This window comes from Drosophila virilis, chromosome X, assembly GCF_030788295.1.
Source record: "Drosophila virilis strain 15010-1051.87 chromosome X, Dvir_AGI_RSII-ME, whole genome shotgun sequence".
Lineage (NCBI taxonomy): Eukaryota > Metazoa > Arthropoda > Insecta > Diptera > Drosophilidae > Drosophila > Drosophila virilis.
Genome location: NC_091543.1, coordinates 3,152,434 through 3,174,879, shown reverse-complemented (window position 1 = coordinate 3,174,879; position 22,446 = coordinate 3,152,434). Strand labels below are relative to the sequence as shown.

At 44.7% G+C, this 22,446-nt stretch overlaps 5 protein-coding genes across 8 annotated transcripts; 2 read left to right on the top strand and 3 right to left on the bottom strand.

The window, feature by feature from the left end:
• Positions 1-83: 83 nt before the first annotated feature.
• Positions 84-6,650, bottom strand: snz (sorting nexin snazarus). Its single transcript, XM_002058040.4, has 12 exons — positions 5,805-6,650; positions 5,408-5,547; positions 4,633-4,729; positions 4,434-4,568; positions 4,191-4,367; positions 3,964-4,136; positions 3,486-3,892; positions 2,672-3,409; positions 2,433-2,606; positions 2,229-2,366; positions 1,488-2,168; positions 84-1,150 (listed from the first exon to the last, which is right to left on the bottom strand). Exons 1-12 carry the CDS (start codon positions 5,885-5,887, stop codon positions 776-778), a joined length of 3,318 nt encoding a protein of 1,105 aa, XP_002058076.1. The 5' UTR covers positions 5,888-6,650; the 3' UTR covers positions 84-775.
• A 167-nt stretch (positions 6,651-6,817) lies between these two features.
• spidey (hydroxysteroid 17-beta dehydrogenase 12 spidey) lies at positions 6,818-11,458 on the bottom strand. 3 transcript variants are annotated; one of them, XM_015169543.3, is made up of 7 exons: positions 11,262-11,458; positions 10,409-10,973; positions 10,274-10,320; positions 7,935-8,010; positions 7,519-7,859; positions 7,281-7,423; positions 6,818-7,185 (listed from the first exon to the last, which is right to left on the bottom strand). In XM_015169543.3, the coding sequence occupies exons 2-7, from the start codon at positions 10,569-10,571 to the stop codon at positions 7,170-7,172; spliced, it is 786 nt and encodes a 261-aa protein (XP_015025029.1). In that variant the 5' UTR covers positions 10,572-10,973; positions 11,262-11,458; the 3' UTR covers positions 6,818-7,169. The 3 variants fall into 3 exon arrangements, with proteins under 3 accessions (XP_015025029.1, XP_015025028.1, XP_015025027.1); XM_015169542.3 differs by having other exon boundaries at positions 6,818-7,423; positions 11,262-11,457; XM_015169541.3 differs by having other exon boundaries at positions 6,818-7,423; positions 11,266-11,457.
• A 324-nt stretch (positions 11,459-11,782) lies between these two features.
• Positions 11,783-15,337, top strand: dpr14 (defective proboscis extension response 14). 2 transcript variants are annotated; one of them, XM_015169585.3, is made up of 7 exons: positions 11,783-11,969; positions 12,506-12,810; positions 12,879-12,962; positions 13,600-14,046; positions 14,099-14,276; positions 14,447-14,583; positions 14,884-15,337. In XM_015169585.3, the coding sequence occupies exons 3-7, from the start codon at positions 12,881-12,883 to the stop codon at positions 14,994-14,996; spliced, it is 957 nt and encodes a 318-aa protein (XP_015025071.1). In that variant the 5' UTR covers positions 11,783-11,969; positions 12,506-12,810; positions 12,879-12,880; the 3' UTR covers positions 14,997-15,337. The 2 variants fall into 2 exon arrangements, with proteins under 2 accessions (XP_015025071.1, XP_002058078.1); XM_002058042.4 differs by lacking the exon at positions 11,783-11,969 and having other exon boundaries at positions 12,027-12,810.
• A 1,945-nt stretch (positions 15,338-17,282) lies between these two features.
• Positions 17,283-19,361, top strand: LOC6634578 (bifunctional 3'-5' exonuclease/ATP-dependent helicase WRN). Its single transcript, XM_002058043.1, has one exon. It carries the CDS (start codon positions 17,283-17,285, stop codon positions 19,359-19,361), a length of 2,079 nt encoding a protein of 692 aa, XP_002058079.1.
• Positions 19,362-19,693: 332 nt separating this feature from the next.
• On the bottom strand, positions 19,694-22,292 carry LOC6634580 (uncharacterized). The gene is made up of 6 exons (XM_002058045.4): positions 22,154-22,292; positions 21,981-22,084; positions 21,143-21,905; positions 20,729-21,083; positions 20,296-20,503; positions 19,694-20,234 (listed from the first exon to the last, which is right to left on the bottom strand). Exons 1-6 carry the CDS (start codon positions 22,290-22,292, stop codon positions 20,034-20,036), a joined length of 1,770 nt encoding a protein of 589 aa, XP_002058081.3. The 3' UTR covers positions 19,694-20,033.
• Positions 22,293-22,446: the final 154 nt, after the last annotated feature.

Below are 22,446 nucleotides of genomic sequence, written 5' to 3'. Positions count from 1 at the left end.
ATACAATCCAATCCAATACAATGCAATACAATACAATAGAATGCAATGTCATATGCTACTATTTGGTTTATCTAAATTACATAGGCGCTTAAACGTGTACTTCGAAAATGAATTACATTTAACATTTACATTATTTTTTTTTTTTTTATAAATTATATTTTTGCATTGTTCTTTTTGTTGTTGTTGTTGTGTTTTTTGGTGCTGTTTACTTGCTAAGATCACAATAATTCGACTCCAGTTAATAACAATGCGACATCGGCACCAAAAAATTAGCGTGTATCTTTGCTCTGTTTATGGATTTAGTTATCGTTTGGGTTTATGTGCGGGGAATGTGTTCCGAATGGAACAATTTGGTAACGCTTAATACTGAGACTATGCAAAAACAATACGAATATCTATATGGAATATCATCCATTATATGCTAAAAATATAACAAAACGCATTTCGCTAAACTACAAACAAAACAAAACAACAAATCGCATGAAAATGTAACAGCTTAACGAAGTGCATTTAGCAGTAGGTTTCGCTTGCGAATAGCAGCTAGAAAGTTTTACAGCTTTTGTACAGGGTCAGTTATTTGTTAATCCTAAACTCTCAATGTGCTCCAGTTACACAAAAGAAAAGAAGAAGAGAAGCCACGCTTTAGAGCGAGCCGGACATAGAGTTAGAGCGAGAGAGCGCTAGAGAGCATTATAAACATTTGCAACTTATACGATAAGAAAAAATAAAAAAAAAAAACAATTTGTTAATACAATTAAAAACAGATGGCTCGTCTCTACTTGGCGCCCGCAGCGCCATGTGCCGGATGCGTCGTCGGATGATGATGCGCATGATGCAGATGCGTTTGCTGTCCGGAGCTTTGGTGATACGGCGACTGCTGCGGCGGCGGCTGATGGTAATGCTCCTTGGGATGCGTTGAGCTGCCGGCGGCTGACGATGCTGCTGAGCTCTGATGCTGGCCGGCATGATTCGAGCTGCTATTGTGACTATTGTAGTTGAGTGGCAGGGCAGCGACGGTGGCCAGTGCAGCGGCAGCTGAGGCAGCTGCCACACCGGCGGTGGCAGTGTTCAATTTGCCACTACCACTGTTGTTGACCCTCAGTTGACGGATTTCGGGAAAGAACTCAATCATCAAGATCTCGAGCAGCTCCTGCAAGGCAAGCAAATCAATCGTTATCAAAGTGCAACACAAGCCAGCTGAAGGAGATACCCTGCACCGGCGCAAACGCCTAAGCTCCTATCTAAACACAAGGTATGAGAAATCCATTCTTAACTAACTACGATGTATATAGTCCGATCTTAAATAAGGCAGTTTAAATTGTACAAATACCAAGTTTGGTTTATCTAGCTCTAATAGTTGGGCTGAAGAAGCCATACCCCAAAATCGTTTAAATATTTCCAAATGCAGACGGACCTGGCTTGATGGACTCAGCATTTGCAATGGGTTCGGGTTATAAGAAATCGCGTAGTGTCAGGTCTCAACTCACATAGAACAGCTGCTTGTTGTACGCGGGATTCTGTAGAGCATCAAAGACCTTGAGGACACCCCGCTTGGCGGCCTGGGCGCCAACGAGATTGCACAGCACTTCGGGTATGTGATCCGTGAGCAGAGCCTTGGCCGCATTGGTGGTCATCTCCTTCATGTCATCGGAGCGTACGGGATAGGCCGAGGCTAGCACGCCGCCGGGCCAAAACGATTTCAATATGGCCGAGAAGTAATTGTGCAGCATGGACTCCTCGAACAGATAGGTGACAGATTCACGGATCTGTCTATTGATGGTCCGGCCATAGGTGATCTGCACAAACGAGATGATGCTCTTGCGCAGCCACTTGAAGACGCCGCCCATGTCGAAGATTTCGCCCATTAGGGCATACAGCGGCTCCGCAATGGAGTCTTTGCTATCCAAATCGGCCAGCAGCTTGGGATCGGTGCTCGTCTCGCCATCCAAATAGTTGGACATGTCGTCATCATCGCGCTGCAGGCCCCAAAAGGGATCGCTGGCCTTGCTCGAGTCGTGCGCCTTGGCCGCGTCGCTTTTGAAGAGCGTGGAGAGCGAGAATTTGGATTTCTTGGGCGACGGCAGAGTCTGCTTTAAATGATCCGAGCTGGGGCTGAGAAATGTATAGATGGCCTCGCTGCCATTCAAATGGTCATCCTCCAGTATAAACTGTGCAATGGACAGCGATTAGCACAAATATCAATTATAAATATATATGTGTCCACATACATTCAAAAACTTTTGTATTTGACCCTTGGCCTTCTCCTGTGCATGCCGATCGGTCTTCAAGAAGAAGAACTTGAAGTTTGTGGGCAAATCGAGCGACTTCAAATTGGAGCTCACATGCCGTAGTTTACGTTGCAGCTCCTGAAACAAATGAATGGATCGGGTTTAATGGGCGTCAGCTGTCCGCTTGTGCGAGCCCACACTTACATGCACTTGGTTCAGGGAACGCATGACCACCCAGCCACTGGATATGCCCGAGGGACGACGCCTCTGCGCACGGCCCGTGCTGCTCTCGCCATTCTTTGTAGCTGGCGGGGCATTGATATCCTCGTCCACGTGCACCAGGATCATGAACTGCAGCGATTCCTTCTCATCGGACACCTGGAAGGGAAAACAAATCGATTGAAAATAACATGAGCAGGAAGCTTTATCAATTGCAGACGCACCTCAACACTTTGTATGGTGGCCTTCCATTTGCCCAGATGCTCGGTCCAGGCATCGGTACGTCTTAAATGTGCCTCCGTTTGACGCTTCTCGCTCTTGAGCCAATCCATTTCCTTTTCGAGTATTTGCAGCACCTTCGACTCCGGTTTCACCGAGTATTTGAGCGCGTCCAGCGCTTGGTTCTTCTTATCGATGCGCTCCTGTATTTGCTCCAGCTTCCTGCGCGCATACGATGTGTGAGCGGCCACATCGATGGCCGCCGGTGCACCGCCGCCCCCATTGAGGCCATCGGCGACAATCGCCTGCTCGTCGTCGTTCGAATCGCCCAGCATAGTGGGGCACATCAGCAAGGTGGGATCGTTAAATTCGTTCGAGTCGAGCGCCTCCTTCAGCTGGCGATACTGATCGCTTAGCACAAACGGTGGATAGTATTTGTCCTCCAGGGTGCGCAATATATTGCGCTGTATATCATAGAAAATATCTGGACCCGCATCGCCCAGCACAAAGGTCTCGATGAGCTTGCGCTCATGCTTATCGATTTGTATCTCCGGCTTCGGCACGCGTATGTACGTATAAAAGATCTCTGTGCCCAGCTGATGTGTGGCCGATTTGTGCGCATGCTTCATCTCGTCGACGGCCAGGTAGAAGCCAACCAGGGCGCTGGCCTTAAGCGGCTCCAGGAACAGCGTGAAATAGCGTCGTCCCACGGCCGTATTGAGTATCTCCATCAGCGTTAGATCCTGGAAGAGTCCAAATGTTAACATGTTTTTTTTTTTTTTTTTTATATATATATAGATTAGAATGTTATTGGCTTACTGTGTCGCTGGAGTAGTTGCCGTTCCAGCCAAACTTGGCCAGATTCTTCTCGCACTGACCCTTGGCCAGCGACAGTTGCTGCACGTAACGCTTCAGCCGCACCGCGGCGGTTAGCTCCGATTTGGTCAGCGTATGATCCTCGGTATCCGGATCGAGGCCTTTGGCACGTTGCAAATTCTGCATGCTGGTGGCGTGCATCAGATCATTCACGATGCTTTTGCGTATCAGCGACAGCTCCTCCAAATTGCCCGAATTGTTGATGATCTTCAGGAAATCCTCAAAGCTGGCGGCGTACTCGTAACTGCGCTTACTGATCGCCGCCGCCGCCAGACGCGTCTCAATGTTCTGCACGACCTTCTGATTGATATAGTCCGGTGCGGTCAGCATTTTGATCATTGGAAAGAAGACTACAAGGGAGGAACAAGGACGGTTAAGATTAAACTTGAACTAGTTTGTCCAGGCGGACATTGGAACCTACTCTTGAAGGAGAGTATCTCGCTGAGCAGCACCTTGAGCGGCGGCAGTGAGTAGCCGCGCGGCAGGAGCAGTATGATCATTATCTCGCACAGTTTGCGCAGAAACTCCATTTCCTTTTCCTCATCGACCAGGTACGAATTGGTGCTGAACACCGGAGCGCTATTTGTTTCGGCCCTGCAATAGTTCAAATCGAAATTAGTCTGTAATTTCGCGTTGTTTTTAGCTTACGCGCGCGACTCGGCAATGCGTATCTTTTCGAGATGCACTGTGACGCGATTGACCATGTCCACGGCTATGATCTTGGCCGGGTCCATTTTGGCGGCACGTTCGTGTATCTTCTGTATGGCATTCCACAGATCCTCGCGTATCACATCGTTGATAAGCTTTGGCTTCGTCACAACATATCTGCAAAGTGGACATCAAATCAAATCAGATTGGATACGGATGTGGCTTAAATATAGTGATACTTACCCCAGCCAGGGCACCATAAAGTCACGCAGCACATACTCGATGATCTGCTGTAGCTGCAGATCAACTGTCTTGCCAAAGATTAGGGGTAAATTCGAAGGATTCTTAATGGGATTTGGCAAATCGAAGATGTTGCACCTGCAATATAATATAATATATGAGAGCATGGCACGGATTAAGGGTGCTTCGCCGGAATACTCACTTGGTGGCATTGTAGAGCAGCTTGGAGGGATGTCGATTTGGCTTTGTGGGCTCATTGGTCGTAAATATATAATGGATATAGACGGTGCCAGCGACAGCTGTTGGAATAGCTCAAGGGTTAATAATCAAAAAGGCAAAACAGTAAAAGAAAACTAATCGGCTGCCCGACTAGAAGTTACCCTGCACGCCGGCTTCAGGCGTGATTAATCTAAGTCTTGCAATCTTGATGTGAACCGGGAGAGACTATCCAAAAAGTGGATTTGTATATGCTAGGCGAGTATCCAAATGTACCTTCCGACTAAAAGATACCCTGCACGCAGCTAGCGTTGTGATTAAGTTCAATGGCTATTCTTCAATCTCTATGAAAGTCTTACAATCTGGCTAGGAAAGGGCAGAGGCTATGTTGCGCCTTTAAAACATGATCGATAAGCAGTAAAACGATATCGATTCTTATCGATTTCTTGTTAACGGTACAAGACCTAGGATTGATACTTAAGCTCAAACATATATGTAGACACCTCATGGGAACGGGTATACCTCATTCTGTGCTTTCATTATACCCTTTTACGCATTTTCAATGGGTTCAGAGTTTGGAAACCGATTAAAGATAAATTTTTAATTAACGATTTTTGTGGAATATGAAAGACATATTAATATATTATATATGTATATGTATGTGGAATATGACCGCAGCCAGATAAGATGTGAGTCATGACCAGATTACATATATGGATTTGCCAGCTGTAACTGATAACTGTAGAGTATTCTCGACTTACCTGCAAAGACCAGCACCAGGGAGTAGATGACGAACGCGAAGAATAGAAAAAGTGTTGGATAATACCAAATAACGGCCAAAAGCGTCGACGCGATGCCCGAAATGATAATCTTCCAGTTTAATTGCAGTGCACGTAGTGAGCTGGAAAACAACAAAAAATTAAAAAAAAAACAAAAAAAACGCAAATATGATGAACAAGTGTGGGCAGGAAGCACGCCGATTCTATAAATAATAATGACAAAAAAAAACACACACACACACACCCGCGCCCGCGGCCAGCCCACCCTTGCATTATGCATTCCCCACTTGGAGAAACACACACAGACACAGACATATGGATTCATGTAAAGGATACACACACGACACGCATCTAAAGTTAATGCAGCGTCTTCACTTACCGCGTTGCCAGCAGCGTTAGGCGCTGTGTGGGCGTTGTTGGCGGCTCTGGTTCGATGGGAAACAATGGGCGGCGTCGCTCCATAACTGCCAGCTGTTTCACTCCTTCAGTGTGTGTGTGTGTGTGTGTGTGTGTGTTGGGCTAGTGGCTTAGAATAACTGTTATTATTGCTGTTGTTGCTTCTGCTTTTTTGTATTTGAATATTTGATGCGTTTTGTACATTTTTGACGTAGTCGCGACGCGCGTTGCTTCTTGCTTAATTTGTAGCTGTTGTTGTGGCTTTTGTCATGTCGTCTGGGCCACTATTAAAAATAGTTCTCTATAACCACTTCCGCCACCCCCACGCCCACGCCCCCACGCCCACGTAAAAGGTACGCCCAACGCCCTTGCGCTTATTGTCCGAAAAGTGACGTCGTTGCCGTTGTCGTCGTCGAAGCACTTTTATTTGATCTTGGCTTGTGGGCACAGGGATCATACAGCATCTGCGACTCTTTTATGGCAACAAGTTGACATTGACAAGCGCCGAAGGGGCGGCGCGGCTAACGATAAGTGATAAGAGCGGCGCAGCGACTGCTGCCTGCAGCTCTGCATCCATAAAATCGTTGCGGCTGCTTCTTCTTCTTGTTGTTTCTGTTGTAGTAGTTGTTGTTGTTGTTGCCACTGCTGCGTAGATAATAACAAATTGGAATTTGACTTGGCGCGTTCGTTTGGTGGTCAAGCGGCGTAAGCGTAATTATTCATAGCACGGCGTTCACTTCCACTTTCAATCACAATCACAAATACAATAAATGCAAAATCAAAGTTCCCGACTGTATTGGTGCCCATTGGGTTTGTTGATTTCGTATCGATAACGATAACATGGTTTATGTATTGCAGCTTCGGCTCGATATGCTTGAATGGTATAAATCGACTGGCCGCCACTCGACCGATAAATTTAGCTGCGTTCAAACAAAACAAAGCCGTTAAGCTAAAAAGTCTCCAATTTATTTCTGTTGCAAAACTAACAATACTTGATTGAATTTGAAAACATTTACTTAGTTAGTTATTGGTATTGGTACAAGTTTTTTTTTTCTTCTAAATATATATATATATATATATATATAAATGGCGGCACATCTGGCAGGCATTATCATTTAGCATATACGCTTGCCCCCTCCTCACGGGCGTTTCGAGACGTTGCGTTTCTTTCTACTCCCCAAAACCATTCCCAACCCAATCAAACCGTTCACAGACTCTAAATGGCATCAACAAGTTTGCACACTTTTGGATTTGATATTAAGATAGCTATTGCTCCTTAGCTAGGCGGCGCAGGGCACGCTTGCGTGTACCTAAAATATTCTTAAGAACTTCGTTTCTTGCAAATTGATCACCGAACACGGCCTCTGTAAAATGTATGACCAATTGAAGCAATGCATGTGGTAGATATCCGGCGGTTTGTGTGGCAATGCCGAGTGTGGCCAATGCAGATTTTACATACGTTTCGGGCGAGGGCGCAAACACGCTCGGCTTACGTATCTTGGACATGTTCGTGGCAACAAAGCCCGGCTGCACACTCTGTATAATAATGCCATGTGTTTTATATTCCGTCTGCAGATCATCGCTGAACTTGTTCACGAATGCCTGCAAAGCACAAGGAAGTGGAATTAATAAATGAGCTTTCGGATAAAGTTCGTCGTGCTGATCAAGATGCTTCGTCTTCGACTCGTTTGCCTCACCTTTGTGGCGCTGTAGACGCTCAGCAAGGGATTGGGTATTACGCCCGCCGTTGATGATAGATTTATGATGACGCCCTTGCGCTTTTGCACCATGGCCGGCATAAAGAGGGCGGTCATGTGCGTTACGGAATGTATATTGGCAGCGACAATGTTGCGCAGAAACTTCGGATCCGCATTGTAGCAGTCCAGAAAGTATTCCGGATGGCTGTAGCTGATGCCCACATTGTTCACCAGCACACCCACATCCAGGCCGGCAGTTTCTGTGCGTATCTTCTCATAGATTTCCATGCCGCCAGTGAAGTCCACATCGATGACGCGCACCTCCACGCCAAACTCATCGCCTGGAAGTATGCCACACACACGCACATATTTCCCATTAAAAGCCTGGCTCAAACACGCAAATTTTAAAATCTTACCAATTTCCTTGGCAACGGTCTTCAGCTTTTCCAACGAGCGACTAATCAAAACCAGTTTCAGGCCTTTGCGTGCCAACTGCAAAGTTTTAAATAGACGAGGAGTTCAGGTTTAGATTAAAAGGATCCACAGATTCGGCAAATACTCATCCACTCTTGGGCATACTTTAAGGCTGAACTTTTGACTGGGACGCTAAGCGAGGATTGGATTATGCCCAACTTTATATAGGAATTGTAATTCTAGAAATTCTATATAAGAAGTTTGAGAGCCTGTCAAAATCTATAGCTGAACTTTATAGGGTGCTTCCTTATAAAGGAAATTCTTCTTCTTATATATGGGGCTCTATAAGTTTGAAGATAGATTGAAAGCTTTCAAAAGTTGGCAAGTTTGAGTCCGACATTTGATTAACCCTGAACCCGTAGCCCAGATAAACAGTTCTTATGAGTCTCAAACTTGGTTAACGAATCGAACCTTTCGGGGAAAGCGTGAATACACAAGTTCAAACCCGGTAAGATTCTGTATTAAGCATAAGCCGAACCCTAAAATGGATAGAGCTCTGGTTTGAGCCGAACCTTAAAGGGAGGCATGAGTGCGAAGCGTGATCCGAATTATCAAATATTTATATTGGGCCTTATGTGAATGACAGTTAGGCTCCGGTTGCAACTTATGCCTTACTCAGTTAAGAGCTCCATAAATTGTTTCTTCTCTAGCCAAATGGGAGGCGAATCAGTTCACAGAGTCGACGTAAGACTGACCTAGCCTAAGCTGAGAAATCCCTAGAAGAGTCCAGTTGTGCCCACTGTGCCATAAAATCCAAGAGACATTTTGTGAATTATGTGCACGACAAATAAAGTTTGCTTATCAAAGAAACTTGTTTAACTTTCTGATAGTTAAAAATGTGCGTTAATTTGTAATATAGATAAGGATTGATTTATCGAACATTCCGCAGCTCTGCTCGGGCCTTAAACATGCATATATGTAGGGATAGGGGTATGCGTCCAAGACCTAATTGAACTATGAAACTGAACTTCTGGCGACCCCGCGACTACACACACACACGGCTGTACATTAGAGTTTAGTCCGGGGCTCTTTAGTTTTAAGCATACGCGAAGCAAATACAAATACCATTTGTTGGGCACAACGAATGCTAATGATGAAGGAAAATGCAAACCCAGACGGAGCACGACTGAAGCCGTAGTCAGGCGTTAGATCGAGGCGGCTAGATATATCACACGTCTTTATACACTTATAATTTTGTCAATGTGCCCACGAGCACTAAAGTATATATATATATATATATATAGATATTCTTGATCAGGAGTCTTTGTCTTAAGCTAACGTCAAGATATAAGCCATGCTTATCAACAGAGGATTATTATATCAGATAGCCCAATGGAAAGTATCGCCCTTACAGAGTATGCCGGCTTCGGCATGCTGAAGGCATGCTGAAGGCTGATTGTTTATGTTGTTCGTGTTCAAAGTTCCGGAGAACTGAAAACAACAGCTGTTCCCCCCGATTTGTATAGCCAACTGGACGTTGACACATGCAACCGAACCAGAAAATGTGCTGAATATTGCAATATCAACAAAGTTCTAGGGCTTGTGCACAAACACACACACACACACACACACACACACACACACAGCTTAATAAAAGTATTTGCCAAACTGGCAAAACTGACAAAACTGAAAGCTGGAAAGCTGAAAACTGTATGTGGACTGTGTTGGGTGTTGCACTTAGCTGCTTAATGGATAATTAGCACTTGACTAAATTGCAATAGCGTGCATTAGCGTATAGAAAGCTGGAGGAACTATAGCCTACAGTCCATAGATATATACATATATATATAGATATAGCTAGATATAGATATGTTCAAGTCATTCGCGCTAATGTTTGGGACCTGGCTACAAATTCAATCGTTAATTGCACTTTTTCTCCGCCTCTTCTTCTTTTTTGTCCAATTGGTCAAGTCATTATGGATTTTGCAATGCAAAAACAAAAAATAAAGAAGATAATAAATTAGAAAATAAATCTTTGGCATGCCGAAGCTAAAATACCCTTGACAAAGTCAATTGCTGCGCTTGAAAGACAAAAGAACTCAATCTTTGAAAGATTCTGCCTAGTCCAGGCATAGATAAGTTCTATCTATATACTTGCAGCTATATCAACTCTGACTCCCACTCCGATGCTGATCAGGAATATATATAAAGACTATAAGGGCGTTAGACACACTGCGATTAACTCATAATAGCCTCAGCAACAGATGCACAGCTGGGAGTACATGGAATCTAGAATCGGATTCGCCCTTCCGTATAACTGTGCTGCGTGCGTCGTACATACCTCCCGGGCGTAGGCCTTGCCAATGCCATCCGTCGAGCCGGTAACAACTGCAATATACGAATTATAATCAATATGAGTAATGGGACGATCCTTATCAGCGGCTGGCGCAAAGTTCAAATGCAGTCACACACTTACCTGCCCATTCGCCCATCTCGGCCAGATTGACCGAGGAGCCGCACAGCCTGGGTCCCAGCACATTCGCATAGATCCAGGGCAAGACCTTGCGGCAAATCTGAAAGCCGACAATGCTCATGGCAATGCCACCCAAAATGCTCAATAGACGCGAGTGCTCCTCCATTGCACACACAATTATAATTAAAATTCCCAAATTTACAGTAAACAAATCGCCGCTGCTGTCGCTGTCGTTGTGCTGTCGCTGCGGACTCCGTTGGCTGCCTGAATGCTTGTCGTTGGGAAGCTCGGTCGATTTGCTGCCGCTGTCGCTGTGAACTGCGCTGCTGGCGTCTTCAATGTATTGGTTACTTGGGTCTACGCTCTGCTCTGCCCTCTCCGGCAGAGTTCGTCAATTGAATTTTATAAATTCACTGAATGTCTCTGGGCATTAAATTTGACGCGGTTTAACTCGCTGTTTAATATTCAAAAGTAGTATGGCGCGCGCGTTGCTGTTGTGCATTGAAAAAGGAGAGCGAAGAATTTTCTTTTTGATTTTGCCAGCTTTAATTATGGGCTGCAAGCAAATCTATATGAAAATTGAAGAAATTACTGCATGAGATGTCAAAGGCGGCACGGAAAATGAAATGAACGGTTCTTTTTTGCCGACTGAGCATTATTGTGTGCGTGTGCGTGCGTGCGTGAGTGTGTGTGTGTCTGTGTGCTCGGCTGCGAGTCGTGCTCTCACGATTTTTGGCTCGTCATATCGCACCACCACCACCGCCAATGGCAAGACTAAGCGATAAGGGGGCACATGTGCTCGGCATATGCCCACATACACACGCTCACACACACACACACACACACAGACACATACCTACAGTTATGCATGCTCTCTGTGGAATTGCACATGCGCAGGAAGAAAACGCAGCAGTACCTCGAATTAAACCGATGACGATATTTTTTGGCGCGCTCAAGTTGCGAATTTGATTTTTGGTGTATGCGTGTGTGTTTCGCTGTTCGAATTTTGGCGAGCACTTATCGAATGAAGTTCTGTATAGTTGTTTGTTGGAAATGTTTGTGTTGCTTAACGGACAAAATGTCACAAAGCTTCCATGACAGCTAGCAAGGCGAGTCCTATGCTCAGTGCTGCCTAACTACAACAAAAGCGCGCTAGATGGCGTAGCCGCGCAGACTAAGTGTTGCATACGCCTGGGCTGTTGCTAAATAGTATAAGCTATCAATTTAATATGATTAAATATATATTATTTAATATAAATAATTCAAGTAGTTTCGTTTAAATCAAATGTATTAGCTGTTTTGCTCTGATGCAGCCTCTTCAGAGTTTGCGGGTCTGGCAACTCCGTGCAGTTGGCGCCCCTTTCGGACAAATCGCAGCATTCATCTCGGCCGTAGAGATAAAAAAGCGAGAGACAACGAGGAGGAGCAATTGGCAGAACGCGTAATTGGCAAACGGAATACGAGTCCTGGTCTCCGTCAGTCTCGTGTCAATTGCGTGCGAACCAACAACGTTGTCGGCACCGGCAAATGCAACATGGGCATAGATATTATGATATCATTAAAAGTGAGCAATTCCGTGTGAAAATATGAAAACAAGCAATTATTTGATTTTTTTTTTCTATCAATTGTTGTCCGCTCAACTAAAATAAAATGAAAAACAAACTAGTTGGGCTATAAATATATGTATGTTTGTTTCTACCGAGAGTGCCGTAACGTGTTTAACATTTGCAGTAGCAAAGAATTTGCATAAAATATGTTCACATACTTGTAAATGTCATAAACTGGCAATCAAATGTTTCATATCGAGAATCTTGAGAGCCCATTAAACGCTGCTGCGGCGTTCTCTGATTGGAGCAGCTTGAGATAGGCCAAGCGCAGAGCGTGTGCCATGCGCACATCGCATCCTGACCTACATTCCAATTATTGGTCATCTAAGCAGCAGCCAAGTAGTTCCCAACAGAAAGAGCAAAAAAAAAAACGAAAAAAACAAAACGAAGCATAATAAAAGCGAATAAGAAAAGACAAGACAAATACACACGCACACGCACCTCCATAAACTGTTGGAAGCTGCCTAATAAACGTTTTCTCGTCCTCGCACAGTGAATTGTTATCAATCGACGCAAAAAGAGAATCAATCCGAAATACGAGAATCCAATATGCTGAGCTGCAAGCTATAAAGAAGACGATTCCGTTGCATTGAGAGCTACTCACGGGCAGAAGAAGGCAAATAAGTCCAATTGGAAAAGGCAGAGCAAACAGTTGTGAGCTATTCGAAAGATGTTTCTGATTAGCTAAAAGACAAAAAGACAAACAGAGAGAGAGCGAGGCAGAGAGAGAGAGAGAGAGAGAGAGAGAGAGAAAAGTACAACAACAATTTAATTGGATTCGAGTACATTTATGCTGCGGTAAGTTTTCGACTTGATTCCTTTCGTATATATATTGATTCATTCGTACATGGGATTTGCAATTGCAGTGATGAAATCTAGATTATTTTGGATATTTGCAATAATATACTCGTCGCTGCATCACATAGGTTCCGGATCCACCTCGACGACATGTAAGTACTTATTTTAAGCAACAGTTCTCTACCGTGTGCCCATTCGAGCTGATCTCTCTAGTTCAGTAGCTTTCTTTTGGCCACAGATAGCGTATATATATATATATATATATATATATATATATATATATAGCGTATATATAACTTCCTCTACATCTACGATGCAAAGTAAAGATATGGCATAAAAGATTTGGTTCCACTTAAAATATTTTTCTTAAAGATTGTCATGTTGCCTTAATAGCTTAGAGCTTAGCTTGTGCGTTAAACATCAATCAACCAGTCGTTCAATCAATCCGACAATCTATCAGTCAATCAATTAACAATCAGTTAATCAATCAGTCAGTCAGTCTGTCAATTAATCCGTCACCCAATCAGTTAATCCATTTGTAATTCAACCAGTCGGTCAATCAATCCGTCCATCAATCAGTTAATCAACCAGTCAATCAATTAGTTATTCAATCAGTCAGTCAATCAATCCGTCAATCAATCAGTCAATCAAACCATTAACCAGTTGGTGAATCAATCCGTCAATCTATCAGTCAATCAATCACTCAATCAATCAGTCAGTCAGTCAGGATAATATTATACTAAACCGCAGATACTTGCAAATTTTCTAACACTATAAAAATCCTTCCAGTAAAACGTCCCCGAGCTGGAGATCCGTTTGATACGTTCCCGAAAAACTTCTGGCAAGAGTTCTCATCGCCCTTCACAGACACGCCCGAAGATGAGGAGCTGGAGGTTACAGAGACGACAACACACGAACCGTTCCCATTCTTCGCCGATCCGTATACGACCATCAATATAAGCACCCAGCTGTCGTCGAACGTGTATTTGCACTGCCGGGTGAACGATCTGCAGGGGAAGACGGTCTCGTGGATGCGACGCAAGGGCGAGGACCTGACCCTGATCACGTTTGGCCAGCACACATATAGCGGCGATTCGCGATACTCGCTGGAATTCGAGGAGCCCAACGACTGGAAACTCTTGATACAATATGCCAACGAGCGCGACGAGGGACCCTACGAATGCCAGGTCTCCTCGCATCCGCCCTTGGTGCTCCTCGTATACCTAACTATAATTGGTAAGCTCGTAATTCTGCCCCCTCCAGCTTGAAATCTTATGACTTGTTGCAGTTCCTCATGTGGAAATTCTCGATGAGCGGGGATCGGCCACGCCGGAAAAATACTACAAGGCTGGCAGCACCATTGAGTTGCAGTGCGTCATCTCCAAGATACCGCATCCGACATCATATATCACCTGGCGTCATGGTCTCCGTTTGCTCAATTACGATACCAGTCGCGGTGGCATTAGGTAAGTGTTCCAAACAAATACTCGTTTCGAACCAGCGTTCATACAATGAGAATATTGACCAAGCGAGTTCGAACCGGCTTGCTGCTGAATAGACTAACCACCATGGTTCCAACTACTTTAAGCTTTATACAAATTCCTATAAGCATTATTTTTATTTGTTACCTACACAGCGTTAAGACAGACATGTTGCCTGGCAGGGCCTTGAGTCGTCTCTATATAGCCAATGCGAATCGCCATGACACCGGAAACTATACCTGTATGCTGGGCAATGAGATAACGGAAACGGTTGTGGTGCATGTGCTTAATGGTAAGTTGAGAAACAGCTCTAAAAGTCAAGAAACATTCAGATTAGCCGAACTGCATGTCAAAATTTATCAGGCAGTATATTTAGCTGACAAACGTATCAAACAATGTTGCCACACCAGTTGAGCAAGAGGCGCCACTAAACAGTGTTGGTTAACAGTTAACAGTGTGGCGCCTGACAAAGCGTTGCCACGCAGCTAAAGAAATCTGCTAACATGAACTTTGCCAGGAACCTTAGTACATTTTAAAGCATATTCATTTGCAATTCGGTGCATAAAATAGTTGTTGTTGTTGTCTGTTCCAGGTGAAGAGCCAGCTGCAATGCAACATGCGAATGGGACTCGATTTATATCCAGCCCCCTAACTATGGTTGTGTTTTTTTTAATATTCGCGATAGTCAAACCGTTTCAGCGATGACAACATTGTGAATGGCCTATAAAAATTTAAAAAAAAAAAAAAAACTAAAAAAACTTTAATAAACTTAGACGAAGTGAGAGAGCGACAGAAGTATTATGGGAAAATGCATAAACCAAAATAAGAATCTTGTCCAGGATTGCATTTTCAACTTTTACTCTAATCATGGGTTGTTTAAAAATACACATAGCATAATTGAATACTAATTGTAGGCTTAAGAGAGACATGTATTTAAACGAAACAAAAAAAAAAAAAAAACAAAACCAAAAATGGGCGGATCTGAAGAAAAAAAAAAAGGTCGTAGATAAGGGCGTACGAAGGAAGGAGAACAAAAACAAAGAAAACTATTGAGTTTTGCAATTTGAAAATTAATTAATTAATTGTACAGCAAAGGCCGTGTTTTTTGTTGGCTAACGTACAGATCCCCGCGTTTCCCTCTCCCCCAGCCCATCCCTCGCCATTCTTTATATAGTTTATTTATAGGGATTATTAATTATTGCCATTATATATGTACATAATAATCCTGCATGTTGATGGTTGTAGCTTCTTTGAAATCGAACGGCATATCAGTTGGGATCACATTGGAAACATTCTTGGATGCAATTTGTTATAAACAAATCAGAATATACAAGTTAAGCCCCATTTACTTTCCGCTGTCAACTTATCGAAAACGAAAAGGAACAAAAAACAAATGTTTGAAAATTATATATTTTAATTATGGAGCAGATTTAGATATGAGTACTTCTTACCCTGATATTTAGACCAAGAGAACATGAAAAAAAAATACCATTATGCCATTCAAAATGGATAAACATATCCTTTAATTTAACAAATTGTTGTTACTTCGGAACCAAATGAACATTTTTCAAACAGACAACCGAGCATCGAGATTAAACACGGACCAATCGGTTATTTCAGAATGATTTTCAACATGATTTCACAGTTCACATCTTCCTTTGATTGGGGCATTATCATTATACGATTTGGTATTGTGATTTCGAATGTGCTTGGCCGCTTTATAAAACTTGCTTGCATCATTATTGTTGTCACAGTCGTATATATATATATAGATATCTTATCCTAAATCTATTCATTTTTTACTCCCATTTTCTAAACATATACTAAGAAATCAAAAATTAAAAACAAAAAAAAATTCAAAGAAACTTAAAGCTCAGCTTAAACTACACAAAATTAAATGTTAAGGATAAAACAAAAAAATATAAAGAGAAAAAGTAAACTCGGCTAATTTCGAATGGTCCACAGTAGTTATTGTAAATTATTCAATTGATCCCAACCAAACCGCGGGTTGGTTTATTTTATGGTGTATGCCCTTAAATACAAAAAAACAAATGTTGGAGTGAGATAACGAAACAATACTTAGAGACTAAAGAAAAGTGACGAAACTTTTAGAAGCATTTTGGTTACAGAACAAATATTTAAGAATTATTACAAATAAATGATATTATGATAACAACATAAATATTTATGTATGCGGCCAATGTCAATGTCAATGTCAAATGCCGTCATTAATATAATAATGCAGAAATTGTATAAGCCACACAGACACACACACGCACACACGCAAACACACACACACTCACACATTTGTTTTTTTCTATTAAAAAAAGAAAAGAAAAGATAACTTCAATTCCATTTATGTAGTTTTCATTTACAACGCAGAACCAAATAAAGAATCTATATGTATTTGAATTGTATTCAAATAGTCGTTAAATTGTCGTTAGCTTTCTTTTTATCGATAACTTGTGATTTGTTCCGCTGCTGCAGCAACGATATTAACGATTCCAACGATAGTACACAGCCGATAGATATCGTTCATATCGATTTGATACTGTGCTGCGGCGCAAAATTTGAAAAGTGTATGTCACTCTGTAAAATGAATAAGATTTAAAATGGCTTAAATTCGTACTTTCAGTTGGTTATTTTTAATTTAGTATTTATTTGAAATTTTGTCTGACAAAGTGTTATTTAATGCCAGAATAATACAATTGTAGCGCTAGCTTGTAATCTCGTGAGTGCCAACGATTAATCGATAGGCAATGCACTTGGCGTACGCTATCTTGTGAATATGCATTGACATGCCATAATGGATGCACACATACACGTGCAGCAGGCGTATATGCATGTGTGACGTAGATAAACAGTGCAATGGACAAACAATAACCTTTTCAACAGGTCGCACGTGCTCGCGCAACGCTCATCTCTAATGTGCCGTGTTTTGGCTGGATTCCAGTTAAACTTCGCAGCTTAGCCAATTGGAAATCGCTTTTAATGCTGCCCAAGCCAAAGAAGTACATAAGCTGTCTGTATGAAAATTTCGGCCTGAGCACGTTCAAGCCGCTGCAATGGAAGATAATGCGCGCCCTGCTAGTCCAGCCCCGCGGGGGCGGGGATGTGTGCGCGGTAATAGCCACCGGCTATGGCAAATCGCTGACCTATCAGTTTCCCGCCTTTTATCTGAACAAGGTGGTTGTGGTCATTTCGCCGCTAATCGCGCTGATGGAGGACCAGGTGAACGCGCTGAATCACAAATCGAAGACGGGTGAGCCGTGCGCCTGTCTGCTGGGCACCGCCCAGGAGGATCGCGCCATTAAGGAGCGCATTCTGGCGCTGCACTTCAAATTGGTGTACGCCACGCCGGAGTACATAACCCGCGGCAATGGGCTGAAAATGCTACGCGATCTGGGCGACAATCTGGCGCTGATTGCCATCGATGAGGCGCACTGCATCTCGAAGTGGGGTCATGAGTTTCGGCCCGCCTACCGCCAGCTCAGCCAGCTGCGTGAGGCTGTGCCGCAGGTGCGTCTACTGGCGCTGACCGGCACGGCGACGTTGCGTGTGCGCCGCGACATCTGCGAGCAGCTGCAGATGCGCCGGCCGCTGCTGCTGTGCAGCGGCCTGGATCGACCCAATCTGGAGCTGACGGTGCGCCCGAAGGGCGCCCAACTCTGGTCCGATTTGCAGCCGTATCTGAGCTGGGCCGAGGAAGCGGCCGGCGCCGTCATCATCTACAGCAACACCATACGCGACACGGAGCACATGGCCCAGGAGCTGAGCCGGCGAGGCAAAAGCTGTCACAGCTACCACAGCAAGCTGCCGCTCGAGCTGAAGCGCAGCAATCAGCAGGACTTTGCCAGCGATCGGGTGCGCATTATGGCGGCAACGACGGCCTTCGGCCTGGGCATAGATAAGCCCAATGTGCGCCTCGTCGTCCACTATGGTGCGCCCAGCGACATGGAGCGCTACTATCAGGAGATCGGTCGCGCCGGCCGTGACGGCCTCACGGCCAAGTGTGTGCTCTTCTGGGGGGACACGGACGCCGCAACGCATCAGCGCCTGCAGCAGAGCCAGCCGTTGACGGCGCAGCGCAGCGAGGAGCTGCAGCAGCTGGCGAGCGCCATGCTCGAGTACACGCAGACCACACAGTGCCGGCGCCAATATATACTACGCTACTTCGATGACCAGGCCACGCTCGGCGCACTTCAAAGGCGGCACAATTGCTGCGACAATTGCCGCAAGGCGCGACATCCGCAGGCGGTGCCGCCGCTGGAGCCCGGCCAGCTGGACGTGAGCCGTGAGTCGCAGCTGTTGCTGGGCATGCTGCGGGACGTGAACGGCCGCGTGGGCCTGGCCAGGCTGACGCTCGCCCTGCGCGGCTCCAGCAGCAAGCGCGTGCACAGCGATTGCCGCCGCCATGAGAACTTTGGCAGCGGCGCACATCGTTCCAGTGTCTGGTACCGGGCACTGGCCGAGCAGCTGAAGGCGACGGGCTACATCAAGGATGAGTATCAGCGCGGCTCGAAGAGTGCCTTTGGCTTTCTGATGCCGCAGGTGACGCTCAAGGGCTGCTGCTGGCTGGACGAGGAGCCCGCGCATCGCGGGCCGATCCACATTCTGCCTGGCTCCCGGCTGGACAGGCTGACCAGGCAGCGGCAAAAATGCCACAAAAAACCATCGAAAGCCTCGCTGGACTGGGGCTCCGATATAGATCTAGATGATTTGGATGAGACCGCGGCCAGTGCGGAGCAAACGCTGTCGTCCAGCAACGACTCGGTGTGGGGTCCAGATCTGGACTGGATTGACTTTCAGCAAATCGACGAGGCGGTCGCTGCCCAGTCCAATTGCATAGCCCCAACTGCGCCCGTTCACAACTCACCTGCGGCTCCTGCCCAGAATGAGCTGGAGTCCCTGCTCGCCGACTGCCAGAAGATTTTGCGCGAGGAGCAGGAGGAGAGCACGTGCACGCTCAAGGCACGCAAGCGCGTCTGGCAATACCTGGAGGGCAGCTACCAACGGCAACCCCTCATCCCTAAGTACAAATACGGCTCAAGGCCCACCAAAAGCAACTGACTACCATCTATCTATACCTAATCCTAAGCCTAATTGTTACTAGATCAAATTTCTAGCATTGTTTTCTTTAGCAAAATTTTATCAAGGTACTTAAATATGAGCACACTTGTAATTTACAACCAGCTTGTAATAAATTTACAAGCTGCTGTTAAAAAAGTTTCTTCAAAATGTTTCTATATATATTTTGAAACATATTTTAGAATCAAGCTTAACAATATTTTCAATATATTTGTTAGAGGAAAGTTTTCAAAGATACTTCCATATTTGTTTTCAATTTACAAGCAGCTGTTAATATATAAATATTCCTAGATTTGATCCTAGTTGTTGCCATATATTCAGTAGATCAAATTTATGGAATTATTTTCCTTAACAAAACGTTTTCGATGTACTTAAAAAGGTGCACACTTATAATTTACAACCAGCCTTAAAAAATTTTACAAGCTGCTTTTTAAAAAGATTCTTTAAAATATTGAAAATACATGAAATTCCAATATATAGTGAATGTGAGGTTAGGCCCGATATTCAACTGGGTTAAGTAATATAAATGCATACACAAAATTAATCAAAACTTAAATATAAGTGTATATATATATATATATATATATATATATATATATATGTGGGTATTTGGATAGGCCATAGTTTAGGCATAAGTTTGTGTATTTCTGTGGGTTACGATTGCAATCCATCGGCGGTTGGATTATTGCCATCGGCAGTCGCTGGTCGACTTTCGCAGCTGTCCTCGCCGCTGCTGGTCGTGGAGGTGCCCTCCTCGGGCGAGATCTTGGACGCCTCATCGGAGGCCTCCTGCAGAGTATCCTGGGCGCTGGCGCTGGGCTGTTCGAACTGCTCGGCCTCGGCGCCTTTTTTCGTCTGCATCAAAATGTTAACATTTATTTATATTTTTAGATATGGACATATATATATAGATAACCTTCTTGCGCTTCTTCGGCTTCTCGGCTTTAACGGCGTGCAGCTCGGCCTCTTCCTGCTGGGCGGACTTGTAGCTGGGCGGAAAAAATTTGGCAGCCTCTTTGTGGCCAACAACTGAGTTGGGGCTCACATAGCTGGGGCCATATTCCATGAGCAGCGGTATTGTCGGACCCGGCACCTTGTTAACCTTCAGCACAATTTTATCGGTGCTGAGCGAGAATGCATTAAACGAATCAAAGTCAAATAACGTTCAAAACCAGGGCTGCAAGAACCAAAACAAAACAAAGATGGCCGACGATTCGGTTTACGGTTCGTGAACCGGGTTTTCGGCAACAGTGCTTCGATTTTGCTTCGGTTTCGTTCAAGTTCCGGTTCACCTGCGAACCGGTTCAATTTGGATCGTGCCTGCAGCCCAGCTGAAAACAGTTACTTACGGCACATATGGCTTGGCATTGTATTTGTCCACCGAGTTGGCTATAAAGACGGCCGTCTGCGGATTGTCGCTGGTAAAGAAGCCATAGAGCGGCACATCCTCCTTGCAAGCGTCCACCAGATTCATCAGATCCTTCTTTTTGTACGCATCGAATGTCATGATGATATGCGGCGCTTCGGGCACCGGATCGGGCGGCAAAAAGGCGGCGGTTTGTGCCCTGAAATAGGTATAGATGAGGGCCGCATGCGTCCGCTGATCGCTGGGCACCCAGATAGGTGGTATTTTGATGGCCTTAAAGTGCAGCGTGTCTTCAGAAGGTTCCGAATCTGCTTCCGGACTATCCTCATCGATTTGATCTAAAAATTCATTTCATCTTTTACAAATTTTCAGATGCGGTTTTGGTGCTGGCGCTTACCTTCAATTCGTACCTGGACCGTTATTTCCAGGTCTGTGATCAGGGGCGGCAGAATGGTTTCCTCCTCGTTGAACTCGTCGGGTGGCTTTATGGTCTCTTTGGTCAGCTCATGTGCATACAGCTGCAGTATATTGGGCGGAGTTCCGATCGTTTCGTCCACTTTCCAAAAGCACATTAACAACTCTTTGTCGTACAAGTGTTGGATAACGTCTTTGGGTAATGGATTCTCGGCCGCAAAGTTCACAGTGTTGAAATCGTTTTCAGTTATGGTAAACACTTTGCGATCCTTGCACTGAATCTTCAATGGATCCGCCGGCTCGGAGAGCTTCTTGAACATATCCCGATTGACCTGTGGACCAAATACCGTAATGCCAATATCCGGCAAATTCTCCATGATGCTATCTGTCACAAATCTCAAATACTCGATGCGCTTCCTTTTGCTCTCTTCGAGCTCAATTTTTGCGGCCAGTTCGAGCGCCTCGTTCTTAATACGCAAGTGTTCCAGTTCAATGGGCTGCAGCTCGGTGATTTCGTAGGTCTGATGCGGCTCCTTGGCCAACGTCGACTCCAGCTCCCTGGTGATCATGGCCACCAGCTTGGGCACATCCGTGCCAAACATAATGTTGATGGCTTTGCCGTTCTGTACAAACGTAAAGTTAGCTTTGGACAGACTTTCGGTGGGAGTACTTGCCGCTACAAACATCCAGGTGGGCTCACTTTTCTTATTAAACCGTTCCAGATACGAAATCGAACCAGCTTTGCACTTTTTTTTCGGTTTGTTAAGAATATTTTATAGGTTAGGTGCAATAACCTAACCTAAAACTTTTTGGAAACTTACAATCGCCAACTGCAAATTGTCGCCACCCAGCTCGAGTTTAATTTTCCGTAGACTGCCCACCATGCCCACACACGGACCACACCATTCCGAATAGATGTCCAGCACTAGAATATAGAAAAGAATACTTTTTCTCATTTACCGCTGCTTCTTCTAGCTGGCAATGTCAAGCCCACCCAGCAGACCGGGTCGCAGGAGGAACTTTTCGAACTCCTCGTCGCTGCCGATGTCCGCCTGCAGCTGCTGAACTCCGCCCTTCTTTGCCATTTCATGCAAAATGATTTGCACTATTCGCTGGCGCCTGCAGTTCGGCATATTAGTGCATAAATTATTGATTAAACAGTGGCCGGATCCGGTTAACTCGGCAGAGAAAAACAACCAACACGGTTGCCAAGTTCAGCTAAACAAGGCTTTTACAGATTTCGTATGGTCAAAACTGCCTGAACTGATGATAAAAAAAGGTTTGAGG